Genomic DNA, 23,986 nt, shown 5'->3' with positions numbered 1-23,986 from the left:
GTCAGAGTTGTGACAGTATCAGTGTTGTAATACCAGAAATCTCAGCTCCCCACTAGACATTTCCATGCCTGGAGCTATTTTTCTGGGATTACAGGAAAGGGGAATCCCCTCTCCTACTAGTTCCCAGAGTGGCAGCAGCTCCACTCTCAGCCCCACCTCTTTACCTCCAGGTGGCCCCAAATGCTCTGTGAAAGGGCCTGGTTCGGGTATCAGCATTGCAACCTATAAGACTTGGGGTGGGCTGGAGAGGATATGGAAGGCTTAGATCAAATGTCCTGAGTGAGGCAGGACCAGATTGTCCCCAACACAAAATAGCTGGGAAGTAGCTACCATAAACTCCTATTTTGGATTAGACCAACCCCAGGCATGAGCTAAGACTATATTCCATAGTCCTTAGATTAGTCATCACGTTGAAGAGAGTACAGCACTGAGCTGTGCCTGGCAGGGAGTCTGGAGTTTCTGGTTTCCAAACTCAAGAAGGCGTGAGCCAGGGGAGGGGCCTCCACGTAAGGGGAGGGCGGGAAGCTGGGGCAGGGCCCAAGTCAGCTATGCAATGCTGCGCTGCGCAAGTGGAGGCAACACAGAACAGAAAAAGGATACCAGCAGTCTCCTGAAGAGTGGATACTCCAGCTTTGACCACCTTAGATACCACTCCTGCTCCAAAGATTCTAAGTCCATTTGTCATTGGGAGGCCCCTGCTTATCCTGCATCCCAGAGATGGAGCCACTACTAGGAGTAAAAATTGGCAGCCTGTTTGCTCTGCTGACTCTCACTTTAGGCGGTGGCCTTGTTCCCATCTGCTTCAAATGGTTCCGCATTGATGCAGCCACAGGTACAGATAGACCTGCCCCATCTTTGTTCCATAACCTGAGTCTCACTACAACCCTATCCTTATACCTTGCTCTGATTCCTTATACCTTGCATCATCACCAAGATCGGGATAATGGTTGCTGCGTATTACTCTTTACACACCTTTGTCTATCTCCTCATTGCCAACTGGGTTGTAACTTATGCTTTTTATTAGGTCGTCACCGCCGGGTCCTCAGCCTCCTGGGCTGCACTTCTGCTGGCGTTCTCCTGGGAGCAGGGCTCATGCACATGACCGCTGAAGCCCTGGAGGAAATTGAATCAGAGTTCCAGAAGTTGATGGTGCAGGTGAGTGGCATAGATGCTAAGCTGCAAGGCTGTGAGGCCAGAAGGATAAACAGAACCAAGGAAAGAAAGTGGGGGAAGTGATGGAGCAAAGGACATGGGTGAAAGGACAGAACTCAACAACTCTTTGTGGAATGATGAAAGCAGGTCAGATTGGACTTTAAGGAAAGTGGTATTACTAAAAAGACAGGAGCTGAGCTGCTCCATTCCCCATCTAATTTCTGCTTCTTTCTCCCTAGAACAGGACAGAAAATGAGGGAAATTTTTCTGATGTTGACTCAGCTTATGTAAGTATCTCCCACCAGCCCCTATCTGGAAGGTGAGGAGAATCAGAGTCCTTTTGTCCCCAGGGCCTTTTGAGAGGAGTATGTGAGGAATACCAAGAATCCCTTCTCCCCAGCTCAGACATTGTAGAGGAAAGGAGGAGCCAACCCAATCCTTTTGGGTTTATGGAACCCCAGAAAAAGCTCTCGCTTTATTCTTTCGTTTCCCTAGACTCTCTGATGTGCTTCACATCATTTCTCTGTATTTATTTATTTATTTATGTTTGAGGCAGAGTCTCACTCTGTTGCCTGGGCTAGAGTACCGTGGCATCAACCTAGCACACAGCAACCTCAAACTCCTGTGCTCAAGTGATCTTCCTGCCTCAGCCTCCCAAGTAGCTGGGACTACAGGTGCCACCATGCCCGGCTAATATTTTCTATATATTTTTAGTTGTCCAGATAATTTCTTTCTATTTTTAGTAGAGACGGGAGTCTCTCTCTTGCTCAGGCTGGTCTCGAACTCCTGACCTCAAACGATCCACCCGCCTCGGCCTTCCAGAGTGCTAGGATTACAGGCATGAGCCACCGCGCCCGGCTGTTTCCTCGTATTTCTAACCCTTTTGGTATTGTATCCTTTAGTCCCTCTGGCATTCTTGTTGTTGCATGTGCATGTCTACCCTTGGCTTCATTCACCCACCCTTTTTAAAGTTCTGCTGCCACATTTTCCCATTCTCTTCAATCTCTCAATCCCTCATCCATCCAGCGTACTATCTTCCCTTCCCTTCCCATTTCACAGCCCCTCTTTCTGTTCCTAGATGGAGTATCCCTATGGAGAGCTCATCATCTCCCTGGGATTCTTCGTTGTCTTCTTTTTGGAGTCACTGGCATTGCAGTGCTGCCCTGGGGCTGCTGGAGGATCAACGGTGCAGGAGGAACAATGGGGTGGGACTCATGTCTTGGAACTCCACAGCCATGGCCCTCTCCCCTCGCCTTCACGGAGTCCCCTCCGAGCCCTCATCCTCTTGCTGTCACTCTCCTTTCACTCAGTGTTTGAAGGTCTAGCTGTAGGGCTGCAGCCAACAGTAGCAGCCACCCTGCAGCTCTGTCTTGCTGTCCTGGCTCATAAGGTGCTTGTAGTGTTTGGTGTAGGACTGCGGCTGGTACAGATAGGCACTGGATCACGATGGGCGGTGATCTCCATACTGTCCTTAGCTCTCATGTCTCCTCTGGGCCTAGCCTTTGGGCTGGCTGTGGTTGGAGGGGACCCAGAAGGGGGGCAGGGCTTAGCCCAGGCCGTGCTAGAGGGTGTGGCAGCTGGAACCTTCCTGTATGTCACCTTCCTAGAAATTCTGCCCCGGGAGCTAGCTGGTCCTGCGGCCCCTCTAGCCAAATGGGGCTGTGTAGCTGCTGGTTTTGCCTTTATGGCTACTATTGCCTTGTGGGCCTGAGAGACTCCTGGCTTTTCTGATGGGCCTATCCAGGATGATCTCTCTACCCCCAGGAGAGACCTCCCAACTGGCTTTGGCCCTTGGACATTTCTTCACTGAGACTAAATGACATTGACTAGGCACCATCTCCATGGACTGGATCCCAGCTGTTCCTTACGTGAGATCCCATTTCTCACCCAGAAGCGGAAAAGGAATGTTTTGAGTGCCTATTAATTGGAGAATTGGTATAGAGACCACTCCAAAGTTGATTCTTGTCCCATTTATACTACTGTGTGTAATAAAATGTTCGTTTTGCCTTTCCTCTTTAGCTATATTCTATTTCATTTCTCCTAGTTCCCTAGAAGCTGCCTGGTGCAGGAAGTAGTGGAATGGGGAATGGGAAGAATGAGTATTGGATGTAGCATTTTCTTCTGGAATTAGGGCTTCTAGCCATTCTGTCAGTTGCCAACCACACCCCCAGACATGGGAGCTTTGCTGAAATTCCAGCAAACCCCTCCCACCATAGCCCCAGAAGTTAGGAAAATGAGCCAGAGTTCCCAGCATTTAAAGGGAAAGAAGTTTAAAAACAGAAACCATGAGGATTGGTCATTTTCCTACACTAACCACCCACCCTACTCCCAGTACCTATTGTAAGCCACCCACAACATACCCAACAGGCTCTTGAGATAACCTAAATGGAGCCTATTTCCATCATGTTCCTGTTTTTCATACTGAGCCCAGTGTGGCTTCAGGGATACTATTGCTCTTCTTTGAGCCCTCTACCTCCTTCCGGCTGCCTTGTGCTGAGGGATTAAAAAGCTGTGTGTTTGGACAGGGAGAAAGGCGCCAGACAAATGCCTGGGGTGATTATTTGGCTCTGCCAGGACTTAGTAGCTTTCCTTCTGCCTGCCCTACAAATTGTCTTTCAGTTTGAGTAACCCTTATAGTGTGTTGCTTCTCTTAAAAACTGCTAAGGACAAATACAAAAGCAGGTTATCTGAAATTGAGAAGGAACAGGATGACTGTTGCCTGGCCCCTAAGCCATGAGATCAAGGAATATCTCAGACTTAGTGGAGAAATGAGGAAACAGAAAGTGTGCCCCGTGAGCTCTATTACCCTCACCAGTTTGCCCCTTCTAGTATTTTCAGTGTGGAAGCCCAAGTAGCCTTAACACAGGCAGACAAGATCTCCTGCATTTCATTCTTGTCTTTGTCTCCTGTCCATGCTGTTCCCCTCCCTACAAAGTAAGAAATACTAGCCTCCTCACAAGCCCAGTTTACACACTCAGGAATCAGTGAGATGGCAAGTTTAGGCCAAAATGATGGATAGATAGATATATAGACATGTCTAACACAGGAAATAATTTGTTTGAAGCACCATCCTGTTGTGTTTTCTGTTCGGTATTAAATGCAGTAATGTAATATACTCAGAACAGTGCTTAGTTGTAGTAATAATACAGTTTCTACACTGAGCACCTGCTACGTGCCAGGCACTGTGCTACTGCCTTCACATACATTATCGTACCTTCACAACCTTGACGGGTAAGATATTATCCCCCTAGTAAGTCTAGGGAAACTGGCATTCAGAAAAGTTAAATAATTTGGTCACATAGCTAGCTGGGCTTCAAGCCCATGTTTCTATGACTTTAAGAAAAGCTCAATATATAGATTCTCTTCTCTTTCCTTACCTTTACCTTACCAGCCCCTCCCATCTCCCCAACCTGTATGTTAGGATCCCAGAAGAAAGCAGATAGTACATTGGATAATTGAGGCAAGATTAATAAAGGGAGTATTTAGTAAGGTGTGGGTGGGATTTGAACAGAGAAATAAATGATGGTGGAATACCCTGGGGCTGAGTAACAACAATGCTGTTACCTAGGCTGAAGAGAAATGAGCAGCTATCAGAAACTAGAGAGGGCCATCTAATAAGAGCTGTGGCCTTTGGAAGAGGGATGCAACCAACCTGCGGGGACCCAATAAGGAAGGACCAGGGGAAAACCTCACTCTCCTACTATTTGATCTACTGCCAATGTGTTATACTGGGGGAACCCAAACAGAAGGCAGAACATAAAAATGTCTGTTGGTGCATCGCAGGGAGGTCATCCTCATGGGGCACAAAGCATAACAAACAGATCTAGAGGGGCAAGCAGAAGATGCTCCATATACCATCCATTCTCTGCTATTTTCAACTGAAGTGATTTTGCCAGAACTTTGGAAGGGACACGATTGTAAAGAAGCTAGAGAGCCTTTTTCTAGTACAGAGGATCTGTATGGCTATAGAAAGGAGATTTAAGGAGAAGTATGAGCTGTCAGGGCTCTTGACCATGTTCTGGGCCACAGATGCTGTCAGTATTTGAGGTAAATGAGGCAGAGGTTGGGATATTTGCAGCATGGGTAAGTCAGGCACTTCTGCCTTTTACTATCCCAGGAGCCCTTGCATTCCCCTTTAGCCTCTTCTGCATTCAGCCATCAAGGCTTTCTTCCCTTCCCCAGGCCATTTCCTTTCCTTTTCCCAAAATTCTTACCAACCAGGACCAAAACCATCTTTAGTTTGAACCATATTGTATCAAGAGCTGGAATAAAGATAGAGAATTGCTCCATATAGATAATATCAGGGGAGAAGATCAGGACCAGGAAAAGGAGATAGTCTCTGATCACTTTCAAAAGATATAAATTCCCAGCAAGGAGCCAGAGAAGGCTATAAGGCAGCAGAAGATGAATGTGATTTCTGAAGGAGATTGAAACAAGAAAGCCACAATAAGAACAGGCATAAGAACCACAGGACAGGAGGGAGAGCTGAGATAGTTGTGGCATGGTGACTAGAAACCAGATCCAGGAGTAAGCCTTGGTTCACTCAGCCCTAAGAGATAGGCTGTAACAGATGATAGCTGGAAAGATGAGAGTTGAAAAATAAAAATAGGAGGGAAGATGTGCAGGATGAGGCGAAGCTAGCTGGAATAGTAAGGAGAGAAGTCTTGTGGGACAATTTTCAAGTCTCCCCAGTCCCTGTCCCTCTTCCACACTCCTCATTTTCCACCCCAACACATGTATTTTGCATACATATAAACAGGAGGAAAACAAGAACGAGGCCTCCAACCACCTTCCTTCCTATAGCCACCTTTCCATTTCTGCCACCAATAAATTTTTCTATGAAATAACCCTTTAGAATTCCCTCACCTTTCCTTCACTTTCAAGCTGAGGGTTTCATTTGGATATGGCAGTTACAGGATGACAATTTGTGAAGAAAGAAAGATGAGATACCAGAATTCAGGGAATATGCAGGAGCGGAGTGGTCAGTCAGGGACAAAACACATCCAGAAACAAAACCCTGTCCCTGAAGGCCAATTTTGGAGTGCCTTGCCACCTTCACCACAGGAAACAGCCCCTTGCTCTGGGCTCTGGTCTGATAGGGTACAAGGAATAGCTGCCAGAATTTGAGCGGGTTGGCATGTGTGAGTGTGGTCCCCCACTGCCCTGAGGGGGAGTCCGTTGCCACTAGCAAGGGTGAAGCAAGAGGGGTGCAGAGACGAATGAGGCCCCCAGGCACCATCCCTCAGTCTGTGGGAATGCTTACAAAATGCCAGTTGTAGATAGTTTTGAAATTTTAATTGTGTTCTGAGTTACTGTCTTAAGATTTGCTGGATGTCAAATACAGAATGCATTCTACTTTTAGTGTATATTTATCCAATTTGGGGGAAATTCTGATGTGAGTAAGGAGAGAGGGTATAAACAAATCCCATTGCTCTAGGCACCATTTACCCTCACCACGCCTCTGGCCTCTACTCAGAACTGACTCTCACTTTCTAGTTAATCCTAAAAACTCTCTAGAAATCTCCCACTCCAGCATTTTCCCTAACCATTGAGGTAATCTCTAATGTCTAACAGCTATGCCTCCTGCTGCAGTTTCCCTGTTTTGTGTGTACCTTCAGAGACTTGCCCTTTAAAAATCTCTTCATGAGATCCAGAATTTTCAAGCTGAAACCATAAGGCTCTTTTCACTCTGTTCTTCTAGTTTTATTTTCTTTCCCATTGAATCTTCTCTCAACTATCTTGGGCTTCTGTCCCTAAAGTCTGGGAAATACATTCCTTGAGAATGAGGGGAAGAGAGAAACAGGAGTCCTAAGCCTAAAACAGAGACAAAAAGTAGGGAGTTTGTGGTTCGGCTTCTATAACATCACCACGTCTCTCCTCCGAGCCTCTGAGGCCTGGTATTGAGAACGGACAGGAGCAGCTGGCAACGCTATCAGGACCTCCCCATAGAGCGACTGCGTAGAACCACAAAGGACAACGGGCTGTAGGACTGGGGAATCTTAGGAAAGGTCCCGAGAACTGGGGAAAGTTATTAAGCACCATGCCAACCACAGGGGGGCACTGCGTTGCCATGGGCTGGACTAGAACATTAGGACCAACAAAGGAGGGAGGTCGGTCAAGGACAGCAAACCCCACCCCACCCCCACTAGCTCCCAGCAGAGAGCATCTTTCCCTCTACCTACCTGCTAGGTTTCTTATACAGACACATCTATGGGAGAGACACATACAGTCACCACCCATTTCACACACCTACCTACATGACAGATACACACGCACACGCTTACATACGTACATGTAAAGGTAATTTGCTCCCATTCCTGGAGATTGCCCTGCTGATGGTATTTCTATATAGGCAGATGTGCAAAAAACACCTGCCTTCCCTTCCATGATGCACAGCAGCAGCTATAGCCAGTAAAGGCTGATGCTGATTGTAGTTTTTTGCCTTTTCCTCATGTTTTGCCTAGGAGCTAGAGGGCCCCAATGATTCCATTTCTTTTCTTCAGTGTGGCATCTCAGCACTCTGCTGCCTGCCCTGCATGTGGTCACCCAACACCGTCACCAGTAAATACCTAACTCTTTAACCCTGCTACTTACCCTGGCCTACTGCATTTAAAATATAGACTCAGTCCTATCAGAGAGACTGATGAAATGCTCGAGAATAAAGAACGTATTCCATGCCCCACTTCCACGTCAATCAGTGTGTCAGCACTAGATATCAAACTGCATTAGTCCTCAGCTCAGTTTCGTTGAGGAAAGGGTATAATTACTTGTGGGGTTTCTATAAAGCAGTGTGGCAAATGACCCTGTAATATTCTATCCACAGTGCTCTTGCCAATAATGCTACAAAGTGCCTTCTCATTTTTATGTCTTGTGCCTCAAGAGCTGCAAAATATATGAATTCCTCTTGATGATTGTTATTCATATTTGTTAAATAGCTTCTTAGAGAACCACAAACATTAGCTCCTAGATCCCTTGAATTCCATGGGAGAGGAGGAATTCCCAAGAAGAAATCATTTTTTGCTGTGACCTTCCTGAAAGAGTCTTCAGATTGGGATGAACTATGAGCAACCCAACCCCTATAGTAACTTCGTGAGCTCTGGTCTACTGGTTGTGCTGACCCATCCAGAACGGACTCTTGGTGACCCCTAGGGAGGATCCTGCAGGAGCGTGGGTCGCAAGACATCCTTGGGCACTTCGGTCAGATTTCTTTATTCTTTCTCAGAGATCATGATGTTGGTAGCATCTCTGAAATCCTATGGCCTTTCTCAATGATCCATAACTGATAAGGAAGGCTTCTAAGATCTAAGCAGCTCCTCTCTCCCAAGCTTGAAAATACTATCAATATCAGAGACAACATCACTCTATTGGAATGGGGCTGGTTTCTATGTGGTCATATTTTGTGAAGTGTCTATGCCACATACACCCTCTACCGTGGTTTATGTCCCTTTGAGAAGAGAATGTGAGAGCTGGGCAGGGAGAGGATAGGAAAAGGGGCAGGATGTAGGCATACCCAAAGAAGAATAATGGTGTTCAGATTCCTCTACAGTTTATTGTTACAGCAGAAGTCGTGGGAGACAGGAGGCACCTTCCACACATAATGCAGTGTGGTCAGAGCCCTGGGGTGGCCCTTTCCACCCCTATGCCGAGCCCCAAGCAGCCCAGCCCAAGCTTAGCTCCCTCCCCGTCCCACTCTAGATGCACACCTACAGCTACCAAAGTTAGTGCAGCCAAATGGCCCCAGGCCCCTCCTATTGCCCACCTAGAGCCAATCCTTCCCCCAGACACCTTCATTGCTCACCACCTCCCATTCCAACTTCTTTTACACACGAGATGTTGCTGTCACATCCTGAGGACCACTAACCCACCAGAAGTCTCCCCGTGACACACATTCATTTAGGCCTATACCTTTCGGCAGCCTGCAGCGTTAATGAGAAGCCATATCAGCTTTGGTGAATGGAGCCCCAGCCCCAAATCCCCTCCCCTTGCAAATACGGGATAAGTAGGGAGAATCTGATGGAGGCACCATGACAACCGCACCAACCTCTTATCCCTCATCTACAGACACCTAAATCAGAGAGAGAGGACACATGCCCTCTCCACCTTAACACCAAAATGGGGGAGGAGGATAATTTAGGGGTCTAGGTCCCTAAGAGATATTAGGGCATCTCTCCCAGGAGCTAGAGAGAATCACAGGTTAAAGGTCAAAGTTAGGGTAGCAAAGATGAAGATCGTCTCCCCACATGATCTGCCCATTTTCCCTTGCTTCCTCTGGCCCAATGCCCTTATGCACCTCCCAGGTTAGTTCTGGGGGAGGTGAGGGCTGGGTTCCACACTGGGGCAACAAGGGTCATTCAACAGGAGACCTCCATGGTGTGCCCCGGGGGCCCTGAAGAAAGAGTCCCAGACTCGCTGCTCTGGGACAGGGTGCGAGAGCGGGACCGGTTGCCATCAATGGATGCTGCACTGGTCAGAGAGGCTGTGCGAGACCGGGACAGGCGGGTCATGCAGGATGAGGCCACTGTGGAGACAGAAGAATACATACGTAGTCAGAGAGAGGAGGTGAGGAAGGGAGGCTGGCAACTCAGTGGGCTTGGATGGAGACACAGCCACTGAGCTTGATTTGGCACATGGCGGTGAGTCCAGGATGGTTCCACCCCCTCAGTGCCCCTCCCTCCTCTTGTGCAGCAATCCCTTGTCCTCACGATAGCCTCTGTCCCCATACTCACTGTAGCCCATGCCTTGCAGGAAGTACTTGAAGGCCTCGGTCAGCTTGCCTGGCTGTGGAAGTACAGTGAGAAGGGGATGGAGAGATGAGGTTAGAGGCAGAGCTGGAGCCCAAGGCTGTGGCAGTGTGGGGACAGGGTGTGCGGCAAAGAGCACAGTTCAGTGCCACTATCCTTTCCCACTGCCCCATCCCAGAGACGGCAGGGGTACTCACCTGAGTCAGCTGGGGCTGACCTCCGGAGTCAGCCATCTGTCAGGAGAGAGCCCCCAGAAAAAGTGATACACAAATTAATCAAATGAGCTGCAGAGGTAGAAAAGGGTCTCTTTTCCCTAACTACTTCACTCCAGCCCCTTTGCTTTTTCCTTCATTCACCTCACTTGCTCCCGTGCAGGGCCCTAGAGGCTCAGCAGCTGACTCTAGAGAAGACATATGGCTCTGGACAGGGGCCAGGAAGCAGGGTACTGACCTTGAGGAACGAGGTCTGGGTGGGGTCCAGCTTTGAGTTACATTCCACCTGCAGTAAGCACAAGGCAGAATGAATGAAGTCACATTCCCTGTGACCCCCTCCCTCCAAGGGACCCAGGCCCCAGTCCCTTTCCTGTCAGTCCCCTACCCAGGTCCTTCTTACCAGGAATCAAATTCTTACGCCCCAAAGTTGATCTCCCTGTGTCAAACAGGTTATCCCCTTGGCAAGGTACCTCTCTGACCACCACCCTAGGACCCCAACCCTCCCTCCCTCACCCAAAATTCCCTACTAACCACTGCATCTTCGTGGGGTGCTTGGTCTCCTACCACCAGCATCACAGGACACCTAGAGGCATTGCGTAGGGGAGAAGGCAGTGAGCCCCTAGCACTCCCTCACCTGCCTCTTCCTAGAAGCACAGCTGGAAAAATGGCTCCAAAGAGGAACAGCCTCTGTTTCCCCCTGCTGGCCCCAACAAGAGGATTCAAAGGGGGAAGATCTAGAGGGAAGCGGTTTGCTAAAGAGGATGGTGTGGGAGGTGACAAGGAAATTCCCTGGCCAAAGACTCTCCTTCTTCTAAGGGATATAAGCACCTAGGGGACACCCAGGGGGAGGGGCAAAGCTTTCTCTCTGAAAGTCTTACTTGAGGGTGATATCACCTCCACGCTCAAAGTTCAGGTCCCGGCGGCTAGAGAGGGGTTAAAGAGTAGGAATTTTAGATAGGCAATGCTGTCCATCCAGATATATGCTAACTCCCCCATGAGGAAGCTATTTTCCTCCCCAAAATTATGATCAAATACACATTGATGATTAAAAGTGGAAACTGAAGGAGAAGGTGGCAGGCAGATCCCAAGCACACCCCTGTAGTCACCTGTGCCCTATATCCCCGGTCAGAGGGCAGCAAAGGGGGAGGGAGGGCATAGGACAAGAGATCATCTTACTTCTGGGAATCCAAAAATCCAAGGGAGGTAAACAAGAGAAAGGGAACAGCTCCTCACAATTCTTCCCACTGGCTTTGTGTGGAAGCTGCCCCAGTGGTACCCCAATCCTGCCTTCTTTGCACACCGCATTACTTCCCAGGCTCCCCTCTCCTCCTCTGCGCTTCCCCATGACGCCTGGTCACTGCTACATTTCTTTCACATGCACACATGCACACACACACACACACACACACACACACACACACAGCCCACCCACTTGTTATAGCTGTTCCAATACAGTTCAATGTTCTCCAGGTTGGGTGCATGTGTAATGATATTTCTATACTTTTGTATCAACTCAGAATTTCTAGACAGCTCTTCCTGAAGGAAAGAACAGGGAGAAAAATTAGGATTGGAAAGAGAAGCCAACAATTACCGGAGGAAAAGAGGTAAGCCTTCTTCCCTCCCCAGACCCTGTTTTCCAGCTAAGGAATTCACCCCCAGCATTTAAGTCCCCACTGGTCCCCTCTATTCCCTCCCTCTTCCACAACCACTTGCCTGGCTGAAAAGATGTCCGAGGATCATCTCCGAAACGGAAGAGGTGAGGCCCGTTAGCTATGAGGAAAGGGCAGGTGAGAAAGTTCAGGGCATTATGGGGAGGAGAGGCCCAGGCAAAGTGACCCAGCTTCACTTTCCTGCCCCATCACCCCCTCTCCTTGAAGTCCAGAGTCCATTCAGTTAAATGCTGGAGGAGCCTCACTGGACCCACACAAGGGGAACCCCCACCCTAGGTCTCAGCACACAGGGCTCTCCAAACCTTGTGGGCTGCCCAATCCATCCAACCCTTCGCGTTGGGATCAATGTTGATGAGGACAAGACCTTCAACCGTGTCTGGGTGGTTAAGCTGAGGGGCAGCAGAAGGAAAGAAATCAGAAACAGGGCATGGCCTTATCCCCTCCCCACTGAGCTCTGCCCACTCTTGGACTCCATAGGGCCTGACCCCCACCCTCCCACAAACACACACTAATGAACGTTACTCTCCTAATCAGTCTGCATCCTCCTTTCCCTCATCTGGGGGGTTTTATTTCTTACAGCATATCGCGACAGGACGTAGGCTCCAGCGCCAACACCAACTCCAATTATTGTAGAGAAACTGCAAAAGGGAAATAAATGTATGTCTCATGGGCTCTGGTGTCCAAAACCTGCCACAGCCCAGTCTCTTCAAACTCCTCACCCTCCTTCCCGAGGCCAGGGGCACAAAGGACAGAAAGGGGCCTTCTTTCGGGAGATGCTAAAAAGAAGGTGCAAGGAACTAAAGGTTGGCACTGGTAGTCAGTGTAGATCCCTAAAGCCTATACCCCACTTCCTCTTGGAGAGTTAGTGTCTTGAAAAGAAACACCCATCTACCAACCAACCAACCAGACGCACTGTTTTCCTACATAGATGGCTCTTTATCCACTCTCAATTTCCGGGAGCTAGTTCAACTTGTTTTGCTTTAGTTCCTGGTTCCTCTAGAGCAGAAGAATGGAACTTAAAGCAAGATGTAAAAACAGACACAACTTTACTGAACAACAGGGAGAGTGAGGGAAACAGAGGCAACGAGGTGAACCAGAGCTGCTGAGAGCACTGGTGCCTAGGAAAAGCCGAGCTGAGAACAGCAGCCAGGAGTCCTCTGAATGCCAAAGACGCCTGGTCTGGCTTTTCTTCCTTCCCCCACACTCCCTTCCTCGCAGGGCTCCGGGTTCACCAGGTGTGGGTGTGAAGGAAGGGGAGTGGGAGGGAATGAGACAGGTCTATCGGGTTCCCCAGGGATTATGTCACCCCTTCTTTCCCTGCCTGGCTTTCTGATCAGAGAAGCCCCTCCTCAGCCTGTGGCAAGGCCAAGCCTGGACCCTTCCTTTTCCTCTCCTCCCTCCATTATGGGCTACTCTGCCGACTGTAGTCAATTTTCCAAATCCACTCCCCTTCCTTTCAACAATCAAAGTGGGAGCATGAAAGAGAAAGGATATATCGAGGTCAGAGGACAGAACTAGCCCAGGAACCATGGTGGACCCAGGAGTTCGAAGGTTCTCCTTGTGCTGGAAAGAGAATTCTGGTTTGGAGGGGGTCCCCAGGCCTCTCACTTTAAGTACTGCAGGATGCAAGGGATCATGTCTGCAAGCTGGTCCAGAGATGGGTACTGATATCTGGGGAAGAGAGGTGTGTCAAGGAACATACCAACCTGCCCCCATGCCTCCCACCCCAGGATGTCCTCATCCTCTCCTGGAATCACCACTGCCCTCCCTTTCCTTCTCCCCCGTCCAATCCTCCCCACTCCTGCCCAGTCCCTCACAGTCTGGGCAAGGGGTAAAGAGCTAATTCTTACCCCAAAGGGAACACAGGAGCCCCCTCTTCCATTCCAGGGGCATCCACATGAACCCGCACGAAGTTCTGAATGATTTCCTGCATATCCCCGAATTGAAACAGTGGCTGGAAGCAAGATTTATCTAAAGAGAATCCACATCACCCCAATAATAGAATCAGACAGGAAAATATGTCCACAAGTCAGAACTCACCCTCTTTCATAGCAGGAGAGACCTTCTGCCCACCCCTCCCTCTCCCCCTCCACTGGGTTTTTACCCTTCCCCCAGCCTCTTCCCAGAAAGGAGTGAGAGGGGAAATTAAGGTCCTTACAGTTGAGTCCCACATCGTGGTAGGTGAGTATCGCTGGACGTTTGGGTTTAGGGGTGCCATAGACAGTAAAAGTGACAGAGCCATAAGGTGTCTCCACAGAGTGAGTCTGCAGGAAAATAGGTTACTGTCAGGTAGGATTTAGGCTGAAAGGAAAAGGGGCCAGAGGAGGAGCAACACTAAAGTCAGGGAGTTGGGAGGGGAGGGACAAAGAGGAGAAGAGAACAAAGAATTAAAAATAGGATCAGCAAGAATTTAGGAAAAGGTGACACCAGAAGATGAGTTTGAGGGTGGAAAAGAATAATGATAGATTAGAGAGAGAAGGGAAGAGGAAGGAAGGAGAGGGGAGAGATGGGTATGGGAAAGGAGGAGAATAGAAGGAAAGGAAGTGAAGAGAGGAGAAAGACCCAGGTAGGGGCCCTCTCTCTACTGCGGAGAGGAGAGGCCTTCCGCCCACCCTGGGACTGCCCCCAAGCTGTTACCTGTCCCTGGTCCAGGAGGATTCGGGCAGCTAACTCAGCCTCCTGGAGAGAGACACACACAGACAATACAGAAACACACGACCGTACAGAGTCACAGATGGAGAGACAGACACAAAGAGGTAGGTAAAGAGAGACCGACAGAGACCAAAGACAGAATGAGATTGACACAAAGAGACATGGAGAAGATGAAGGTTAGTGTAGTGACAAGACGAGGACCTGGACTCCCAACTGTAGCATATGGGGAGAGAGACTCGGGTAGAGGTGGAGAAAGCAGGGGTGTGGGTTAGAATGAGATCCGCGGGCTTGGGAAGTCAGGAGCCGAGGGTGATGCTTAGAGGTGTGGAATTCGGGCATGGGAGTCAGAGGGTCTCTAAGAACCTTGGCTGCCTCAGGTGTCTGTCCTGGCAACAGTGGCTTCTCCTCCGTGATCTGCACCTCCTGCAGCTCCGCCATGGTGGCCTGGCAGGGTGAGGAAACAACAATACTGGGAGACTGTATCCCTACCCCACACCTCAAACACCAGGCTTCCTCTCTCAGCACAGGATGGCGCAGGGTGCAGAGGGACCCAGGAGTTGAGGACGACTCCAGCACACGCAGAGCGGCTTTCCTGCCCCAGCTCCATTCCCAGGCAGATCGGGAGGAGAGGTTGTGGAAGAGGAATCAGGACACCTCATCTCTTCAGACTAGCAATCCTCACTGCCACCCCTCAACACCCACACCTCCGGACCCCCCCCCTGGACTGAAATACCAGGGTGGGGCAGCCGTGAAGCTCGGATTTCCCAGGCTATATTTAGGGGCCACCCCACACTCTCAGGTAGAGGGTGAAATTCATAGCTCAGTGACTGGGTACTCTAAAGGTACCAGGGACAGAGTAATGAAACTCCACAGTCCACTCTGACCTTCAACTAAAGCCTCAAGGTCAGAAACTCAAAGAAAAAGGGGCTAAAAGGGACCAAAGCAACATGACAAATGCGGGGAGAGGGAAAACAACAAATAGGGACATCTATGTCCTACAGATCCAATGCCTCCCTTCCCCCCTCACTCTCCCTCCCAACTATGAATAAATTAGCATACATTCAACATTAGTGGGGTGTGAGGAGCAGAGCACCTGGACAGACCTGCACAGGAAGGAGTCTGCAGCCTGGGGGTGGGGTCACTTACTGGGCTCCTATTGGCTGGATGTAGTGGAATTAGGGGTCAGGATTCTCACTCCTCCTGACTCTGGGGTCTGAGAAAACACAGCAACGAGGTGAATGACATGGGAGACAGACCCTGGGTCTTTTAGGGACAGATAGCCTCAGCCAAGACCCAGACTCCTGGGGTCACTAACCCTCCTAGGGTCACTAACCCTCCCCAGTCGCTACCCCCCGAGTCCAGAGAACACGTCCTCTCTAGGCATGCACGAGAATCAATACAGGCTGGAGGGGCCTGCGTGTCAACACAGAACAGGTACCAGTCCAGGCTGGGGGAGGAGAGAAGGAAGTGCTGATGTGGAGGAAAGAGCGTGGCTGTGTCAGAACCTCTGGATCCTAATCTCGGCTCTGCCACTACCAGCGTGACCTTGGCCCAGTCAGTTACTACTCTTGTACTCAATTTCCTATCTGCAAACCAGAAAACGGGGACTAGGGGATCCCCAAGATTTTTGACAGCTGTCTAGTAAGATAAGGATAGCAGAGCATGACTGTTTCCTTCCACTTAAAAACAAACCAAAAAAAAGAAAAGCTTCGTGCCTTCGCTTCTCTCCTCCACCCAGTCTCTGCAGGTCCCGCGAGCGGAGAAAGGGAGGGGAAGGCCGTCCCGCAATCTCCTCCCATCTTCCCCCGACGACTAGCGAGGGCGAGCGCCAGCCGGGACAGGATAGGTAGGACGGATGGGACTGGCCGGGCCCAGCACCCGGAACCTGTCCCTACGAGTGGCTGCGCTGCCTGTACGCGCGGGGACCGACACCTTTGCGCCGCCCGCTCGGTGTGCCCTGGACTCTGGACGCAACCTCGCGCACACCCCAAACACACCCCGCCGCTTGCGGAGCTTCTCCCTTTGTGCGCAGCAGCCGAGCGCCCCCTCCTTGCGGGCCTCTTCCCGGGAGCTGTCCGCTCCAGGGGATTGGGATCAAACCGCCCACCCGCCCAGCTGGCGCCTTCCAGGCCCCGCAGCCCCCCGCCTGCCCCTCCCCCTACCTGCTGCCGCCGCGGCCGCTTCCACCTTCACTTGCCTTTGACTCGGGCCCGCCCAGGCTCCGGCTCCCCGCAGACCCGCCCCCGGCCCGCCTCAGCCCGCCCACGGGCCGGCGGCTCCCAGCAGATCCGCCCCAGACCCCCAGTAAACACGCCCCCCCCTTTTACCCCGCCCCAGACTGCCGCTCAGGGAGGGGCTGTGCGGGAGCGGGGGCGCGGTGGGGAGACTCCAAGAAGAGCAAACTGCTGGATGCTTCCAGGCTCCGCTTGCGCTCCCCACAACACACCCCCGCAACGGGGCGGTGTGGGGTGTACGGAGATCCCTTAACCCTAAAAGGGATCCCCTCGGCTGCCCTCGACAGCGCCCCCACCCATGACCTGGATCTGCCTGTCTCACCATGGCTCCTTGTTTCGCCCCCAGACCCAGTGGTGGGGACAGATATGGGAAAGACGAACCCAGGGTACAGACACCCCACGACTTCGACTCCGCCAGCCCGGAAACAGAGAGCTAGATTAAGGAAGGAGGAGGTGGGTGAGCATCGCCGCCAAAGAGGCGGGGGTCTCGCCGGCTGGGAGGGGCAGGGGTGCCAGCACCGAGTAGGGGGACGTCTAGGGCGCAGGAGTTCCAACTCCCTGGCGCCCAGGGTCCTGGTACCTCTCTTTGCTTCGTCCCGACGCCTGTTCTCCAGCTGCTTGGTGAGAAGTTGGACAACAGGACGGGAGGGGGGGCGGGGAATGTGGGGGGCCGCTATAAATAGAGGGCGATCACAGGAGGGGGGAGAGGATGGCCAACGGGGACTCCCGGGTCAAGGCCTCAAGGGGGGCGGGGGAGTGGCCGGGGACCCCCAGAGGCTCTGACTCCTGGGTAAACAGGCGCAGAGGCGGAGTTAACCCTGCGCGGGTGGAGTAGGGGCTTGGGGAGGACACTGTGTCCTGGGCTGGGACCCAAGAGACCCTGTGGCTTCGGGCGCTAACCCCTCCCAGTCCGGCCCAGAAACGGAGGGAGAGACCAGCTCAGACCGGCTGAATAGCAATGCCCAGGCGATGATCTGGGGACTGCCCCGTCTTTCCCTGTTCCTGAGTGGGCTTACTATAGGTTTCACACACAGGCACACATACACACCAGATGCACCCTGCCCGTGCCCCTCAGAGGAAGGCTCCTTGGAACCGGATAGTTGATGTGGCTAAGGGAATTTGAAGTTGTCTTAAGCAAAAGGAAACCAGATTGAATTTCTCCCCACCTGCCCCCCTTCTTGCTCCCCCAATCCCAGGATCATCCCCACCCCATCCCCCTTCAGCCTGGTTCCTGAGTTGCCATTTCGGGGGCTGGGCACCAGGCCAGTTGGGAACAATGGCCAATGGAACTTGAGCTGCCAACTGCAACACTAGCACAGACTGCCCCCCCAAGACCCCCAAATTGCCCTCCCCCCTCTTGCCTGGGAACCACCCTCCCACCACCACCCTCACCACCCGCAACGCCCCTCCCATCCAAGGAGCATCAATGCCCCTTTCATCCCCACTTGGCAGGGTCTATTGGAAAGAAGGAGAGGCCAAGAGGGAGGTGGTGACCCAGAGTAGGAGAACCGGTCAGGCTCAAACCCAGCCTTCAACAACCCCAAATGTAAGGGCTCCCCCTACATCCCCCAATTTGGAGCACCCAAGTTTTCTTCTGTTCCCTTCTCCCACTCCCTTCATAACTTTTTCCCCAGAAACTGGCACAGAACCTGGACACCCTGGCTCCTTGCCTAGTCTCCTCTTCCCTCTGGATGCCAGTTTAACACTCTCCCGGACAGGGGAAAGCCTGCTGGAATTAGGATCATAGCTAAAGATGGATCGGACAGGAGAGAGATCTCACCAGCTCTAGTGGAATTTAGGAAGAAAGAGACCCTAGAGTGAGAACTTTTGCCTTCAGAACTTTTTGCTTCTCTGATGTGTCTAAAGTAGTCTTACTTGGAGTGGGGGAGGGAAGGACCTGAAGGTTCCAGCATCTAAATTCGTCTCTGGGTCAGGATGACTCAGGGGGAACCTGATAAGGGGCCTGCACAGGGGCATGGGGCGGGCAGGAGGTGGGAAATTTCCACTGAGATCTGTTTGCTTCCTAAACTAGGGGTCCCACCCAGCCTGCTGCAGTTGAGAAGTAAGGCTGGTTCTGCCCAAAGATAGAGTTCTTCCACATCAGAGCATCTCCCAGCTGGACCTGGGTGTAAGTGTTCCAACAAAGACAAACTTCCTTCTCTTGGGCCAGAAGAGGCTTCAAACTATACCTTCAACTAAGCAACAGTTTTAGAAACCTGCTATGTGCAAGCCATTGTGCAGATGGAATTCAAAGAAGTGTGAAGTCTGGTCACATACTCTTTAGAAGTTTATGATCAAGTAGTCTAGAGAAGGTATAAGTACAGAAAAAGTTAAGAAAAAATATGTATATGTAAAATTATTTGCTTAGATAATAAGTCCTGTAGCAGGAGTTTCCCGCCCTTCTCAAGTGGGAGATCTGAGATTTCCTTTCCCACATGATGGTTTCAGTACTCTCTGATGGAGAAAATACAAGGTGTGAATGCAACAAGAGCTTCGAATAAGTTTCTATTATGTATTCTGATAACCACAACATCTGTAAATGAAGTAATACCATAATATGCAAGGCATATATTATTTATTCAATTTACACTCACTCTTCTGTATACATACAGATTCCAGGGTCCCTAGCAATACTTCAGAAATCCTCACCCCATGAGGCTGCAACCCACAGTCCAGAAACCATTATATTATGATAATTCAGAGAAGAGAAAGGGTTTTGTTCCTATGGTGAACCACTCAGACAAGAAGTGAAACCATGGAATATTTGAGTGATAGGGAGGAGCATTCTATCCAGGCAAAGAAAGAAGATCAGGGACAGTTTGGAAGCAGAAATACATAAGTCACTTTGGAGAATTGAATAGTAGCTACTATGTGCAAGGCACTTATCATAATATTATTCCCCTCTACTGTAAGGTAAGTGATATTGTTCTGAGTTTACAGATGAGGAAACTGAAACTTAAAGATGTTTAGTGACTTGCCCAAGGCCACCCATCTAGTAAATGATATTTCTAGGATTCAAATCCCCACCCAGATCCATTCCACTCCAGGAACTATGCTCTTTCCATTACCAGGTAGCCTCTCAAGTGTATAGCAATTAGGCCATTATGGCCCCAGTTGAAAAATAACATTGATGAGAGGTAGATGATGTTTGGTGAGGTAGATGATGTTTGTTAAGGGGATACTGTTTTGGGAAAATTAATCTGATGAGGAGGGTGTAATAGAGATGGCTACAGGTAGATGGGAGCAAAACATTAGACTTAGGAAAGAGATCATTTGGAAGCCAAGGTAGTCATCCAGATAGGAGATGATAAGGACTTGAATAAGGGTGAAGGAATAGAAATGGAAAGAAAGGAATGCATTTGTAAGACAAGGGAAAAAACATTTGTAGGAACTGGTGACTGATTATTAGATGGAAAGGGGAGGAAAGTCACGAATCTAGTTGCTCTGTGTTAGGATCCCTGAAGTTCATAGGGCTTCTGGCCAGAGAAAAGGCCAAAGAGAGAAATCCCTGAGAAACATCTTTGACCTGCATGGAAACTTAGATTTTCATAGTCTGAGACTCACCCTCACTCTGGACCAGTTTACCCTGACCTTCCCACCTCCGTTACACCCGAAGGCCCATGCTCTTTCCCTACTGGACCAAACATTGGAAGTTATTTAAAGTTTCTGTTGGGGTTTGTCTGTTAAAGCCAGTGAGATTCTCCATGCTGGTCACTACACCTGAGCCCGGAGACTAGAAAGGATGCCAACCTGTTTTCATTAATCCCTTCTGCTATGATCTGAATGTTTGTGTCCCCCCAAAATTCATATATTAAAATCCTAACTCCCAAGGTGATGGTATTAGGAGGTGGGGCCTTTTGGGAATTGGTTAGGTTTCATGAGGGCAGAGCCCTGATGCATGGGATTAGTGCCCTTATAAATAGGCCCAAGGGAGCTCGTTCACCCCCTCCAGGTGAGGACACAGCAAGAAGGCACCACCTATGGACCAGAAAGCAGCCCTCACCAGACACTGAATGTACCAGCACCTTGATCTTAGACTTTCCAGCCTCTAGAAATGTAAGAAATAATTTTCTGTTGTTTATAAGTCACCTAGTTTATGATATTTTGTTACGACAGCCCAAATGAGCTAAAAACACCTTCCCTGGGCTTGCCTCAGCTTTTGTTGCATAGCAGAGCAGAAAGCAACTTGATTAGGACCCACAGGATTGCTAAACTGAGCTGAAATGATGGAAGTCTGGTCATCTGAAAAGGTCAGAAGGTTGGCAGCTTACTCTGTTCACCGTGCAAAGACCCTCCCCCTCCCCCAAAGACAGGGGCTTTAGTTGGGGCCAGAAGTGATATCACATAAACACTGCTGAAGTCATAGAAGCCTGCCTATCCTCCCCTGTCTCCTCATTGCCATCCAGTCTCCCCAGCCAGCTGGCTCCTGCACATATCTGCACACACATACAAAGGCTGGGAGAGGTCAGACACCATCTGGGCACTCTTAGGTACATAAAAGTGGTGGGGAAAATGGGGGATTATTCAGCATATAGGATCCACCCCAGTGTCCCCAGTGCTGGGAAGGGGAGACTCGTGTTGTGGTTATGGTAGGTAGAATGGGGGTGAGGGGTAGAGGGGAGGGAGCAGCAGGGATGAGGGGAGTTATCTCTGTTGCTGATTTAATCTTAACCCTCATCCTCATTACTTGTCAGTCCTCCCTTTCCCTCCTCCCTCTCCCCCCACTGTCTTCCCCCACCTCTAGCTGACCATGGTATCTGAAGCAGAGAAGACATTCCAGCGGTTTGCTACCTTTGGAGAATCGTCAAGCAGTGGCACTGAAATGAACAACAAGAACTTCTCCAAGCTATGCAAAGACTGTGGCATCATGGATGGCAAGAGGGTCACCTCCACGGATGTGGACATTGTATTCAGCAAAGTCAAGTGAGAAATCACAGATACGGGGGTGGGGGCGAGGAGAACAAGCAAGGTAGCTGGCCATGAAAGGGTTCATGTGGCTCACAGGCAGAACATTTGCCGTGGGCCTACCAAACACCTACAGGCTACCTGGCACCATACTGTTCTTTGTCCTCGAGACACACAATGATGGGTCAAAAGAGACCAAACCTAAGTAAGGGAAGGGTTGGGCCTTGAAAGGTAATGAGTACATGCTCCAAAATTCCTGGATTTCTGTCTGACTGACCAGGGTCAAGAATGCCCGAACCATCACATTTCAGCAGTTCAAAGAGGCAATGAAGGAACTTGGCCAGAAGCGGTTAAAGGTGAAGAGTGAAGACGAAGCCCTGGAGAACATCTATAAACTCATGGAGGGCAAGGACCCAGCCACCACCGGTGTTACTGTGAGTGATAGTCTTCACCTCTACCCCTTGACCCTATGTCCCTGAATCCCTACTGGTCCAGTCTCCCCTCCTGCCCACCAGGGTCCCTAACCCTGCCAACAGTTGTGACTATAGGGACACAGGGCAGAAAGCATGTGGTGCACTGCTGGTGTTGGAAACAGACTTTAGAGATCATCTAGTCATTTCAGAGACAAGGAAACTGTGGCCCAGAGAGGGGAAGTGTCTTGCCCAAAGTCCATAGCCATTTTATTTATTTATTTATTTATTTATTTATTTATTTTCTGGAGGCAGAGTCTCACTCTGTCGCCCTGGCTAGTGTGCAGTGGCATCATCATAGCTCACTGCAACTTCAAACTCCTGGGCTCAAGCAATCCTCCTGCCTCAGTCTCCCGAATAGCAGGAACTACAGGCGTGTGCCACCACACCCAGCTAATTTTTCTATTTTTTATAGAGACAGGGTCTTGCTCTTGCTCAAACTGGTCTCAAACTCTTGACCTCAAGTGGTCCTCCCACCTCAGCCTCCCAGAGTGCTAGGGTTACAGGCGTGGGCTACCGAGCCAGGCCTCATAGCCATTTTAATAGTAGATTTAGACTCATTCCCAAGTCTCCAGTATCTGACTCAGGCAACTAGGGCTTGGTGGCCTTTGGAGGACTTTAGTGTAGAGGATTTGGTACCTGATCCCCACTCCTCTTCCTGCTCTTATTTAAGGTTTAATCTCAGGCCTCCTGCCTTTCACCTACCCACTTCCTTTATTGTCTTCTCTGTGCTAAAAGCTCTTTCGGCTCTCATGTTGGGTCTGGAAGTGAGGTCCTCTCACAGTACCCTCGTCAGAATAACTCTTCTGGAAATTGAAAAATCCACCCTCCCTCTGCACACCCTGCACACACTCCCACACCAGACTCCCCTTCCCTTGTGAGTGGATGGCTCTTGCCAGAGCTCCGGCTCACAGCTGCATCTGAGCCCTAAGAGAAGCAGTCCCATGCCAGAGGCAGAGCAAGAGCTCCACACACTTGTTCCAAATATCTTGGGCCATCTCTGGGGAAGGGCTGTGGCAGTGCAGGGGGAGGAAGAGGGCTCAAACCCATTATCTGGCTTGTAGAAAGCAACAACAGCGGGTGCAGTGGACCGTCTGACAGACACCAGCAAGTACACCGGCAGTCACAAGGAGCGCTTTGATGAGAGTGGCAAGGGCAAGGGCATCGCAGGACGGGAAGAGACAACTGACAACTCTGGCTACGTGAGTGGCTACAAGGGTGCTGGCACCTATGATAAGAAGAAGTAATGAGCAGCCTCGTCTTAGCCTAGTAGCCCCCTGACCCTGCATCTTTAACACCAAGGAGCTGGGGAAACAATAAACATCTGTGTGTGCAGCAACTAATGAGCTCTGTCCAAAGAGGGTGAGGCACGATGGGCCCACTGGTGCAGAGAGAGGGAGAAGAGACAGTCTAGGGAGTCATTGTCTTCAGCCACACACCCTTACTCTGCTTAGCCTCATGCTTACCAGCCGTAAGTTAGCATTCCCCTCAGTAAGAACAGGACTGAAGGATATATTTGGAGATAAGAGATGAACCAGATGTGAAGGCAAAAGTATTACTGGTGTCCACCACATCCCCCACCTCCCAAAAGGGAGTAGCAACTCCTAATTTGATGTACGTTGACCGATATGCCACTTATTAGATCCTTCCCTGTCCCTCCACCTTTCCCATATGTGGCAATCCAGGTTTTGTTGGGAGAGAAGTGGAAGCCAGCTAGGGTGGCCTGATTCCTATTACCACTTCATTCTAAAGCTGGAGGAAGGGAGAATCCCTTTTCAACATCCAGCCCTGAACTGAGTTTTACCCACCTCACCTCCAGCATGGTACACACGGAACAGCAGCTCTTCCTGACCACCACAGGTAGCCCAGGAAGATGGCCAGAGGTGGGTGGCTACGAGGACTCCAAGAGCAGGAGTTCTGGTGCACCGGAGAAAAAGGAGTTAAATCAGA

At 50.3% G+C, this 23,986-nt stretch overlaps 3 protein-coding genes across 20 annotated transcripts; 2 read left to right on the top strand and 1 right to left on the bottom strand.

The window, feature by feature from the left end:
- The first annotated feature begins 557 nt into the window (after positions 1–557).
- On the top strand, positions 558–3,170 carry SLC39A2 (solute carrier family 39 member 2). 4 transcript variants are annotated; one of them, XM_045527124.1, is made up of 4 exons: positions 558–832; positions 1,025–1,155; positions 1,392–1,439; positions 2,231–3,170. In XM_045527124.1, the coding sequence occupies exons 1-4, from the start codon at positions 718–720 to the stop codon at positions 2,861–2,863; spliced, it is 927 nt and encodes a 308-aa protein (XP_045383080.1). In that variant the 5' UTR covers positions 558–717; the 3' UTR covers positions 2,864–3,170. The 4 variants fall into 4 exon arrangements, with proteins under 4 accessions (XP_045383080.1, XP_045383090.1, XP_045383107.1 ...); XM_045527134.1 differs by lacking the exon at positions 2,231–3,170 and adding an exon at positions 1,896–1,929; XM_045527151.1 differs by lacking the exon at positions 2,231–3,170 and adding an exon at positions 1,896–1,916 and having other exon boundaries at positions 1,397–1,439.
- Positions 3,171–8,681: 5,511 nt separating this feature from the next.
- NDRG2 (NDRG family member 2) lies at positions 8,682–17,304 on the bottom strand. 9 transcript variants are annotated; one of them, XM_045527008.1, is made up of 17 exons: positions 17,242–17,304; positions 15,574–15,640; positions 14,791–14,871; positions 14,413–14,454; positions 13,934–14,039; positions 13,626–13,746; positions 13,384–13,446; positions 12,353–12,413; positions 12,078–12,164; positions 11,819–11,875; positions 11,538–11,641; positions 10,984–11,028; positions 10,637–10,688; positions 10,344–10,391; positions 10,091–10,126; positions 9,879–9,930; positions 8,682–9,670 (listed from the first exon to the last, which is right to left on the bottom strand). In XM_045527008.1, exons 3-17 carry the CDS (start codon positions 14,863–14,865, stop codon positions 9,504–9,506), a joined length of 1,116 nt encoding a protein of 371 aa, XP_045382964.1. In that variant the 5' UTR covers positions 14,866–14,871; positions 15,574–15,640; positions 17,242–17,304; the 3' UTR covers positions 8,682–9,503. The 9 variants fall into 9 exon arrangements, with proteins under 9 accessions (XP_045382964.1, XP_045382971.1, XP_045382953.1 ...); XM_045527015.1 differs by lacking the exon at positions 17,242–17,304 and adding an exon at positions 16,984–17,078; XM_045526997.1 differs by lacking the exon at positions 17,242–17,304 and adding an exon at positions 16,590–16,687.
- TPPP2 (tubulin polymerization promoting protein family member 2) lies at positions 14,163–23,375 on the top strand. Of its 7 annotated transcripts, XM_045527074.1 has the most exons (6): positions 14,163–14,531; positions 14,950–16,273; positions 17,008–17,114; positions 21,356–21,584; positions 21,847–22,000; positions 23,101–23,375. In XM_045527074.1, exons 4-6 carry the CDS (start codon positions 21,412–21,414, stop codon positions 23,281–23,283), a joined length of 510 nt encoding a protein of 169 aa, XP_045383030.1. In that variant the 5' UTR covers positions 14,163–14,531; positions 14,950–16,273; positions 17,008–17,114; positions 21,356–21,411; the 3' UTR covers positions 23,284–23,375. The 7 variants fall into 7 exon arrangements, with proteins under 7 accessions (XP_045383030.1, XP_045383021.1, XP_045383056.1 ...); XM_045527065.1 differs by lacking the exons at positions 14,163–14,531; positions 14,950–16,273 and adding an exon at positions 18,694–18,789 and having other exon boundaries at positions 16,782–17,114; XM_045527100.1 differs by lacking the exons at positions 14,163–14,531; positions 14,950–16,273; positions 17,008–17,114 and adding exons at positions 17,191–17,282; positions 18,694–18,789.
- The last annotated feature ends 611 nt before the right edge of the window (positions 23,376–23,986 follow it).

The sequence above is a fragment of the Lemur catta genome, chromosome 1, assembly GCF_020740605.2.
Source record: "Lemur catta isolate mLemCat1 chromosome 1, mLemCat1.pri, whole genome shotgun sequence".
Taxonomy (NCBI): Eukaryota; Metazoa; Chordata; class Mammalia; order Primates; family Lemuridae; genus Lemur; species Lemur catta.
Note: the sequence above shows the minus strand (reverse complement) of the source record. Positions and strands in the feature narration are given on the sequence as shown.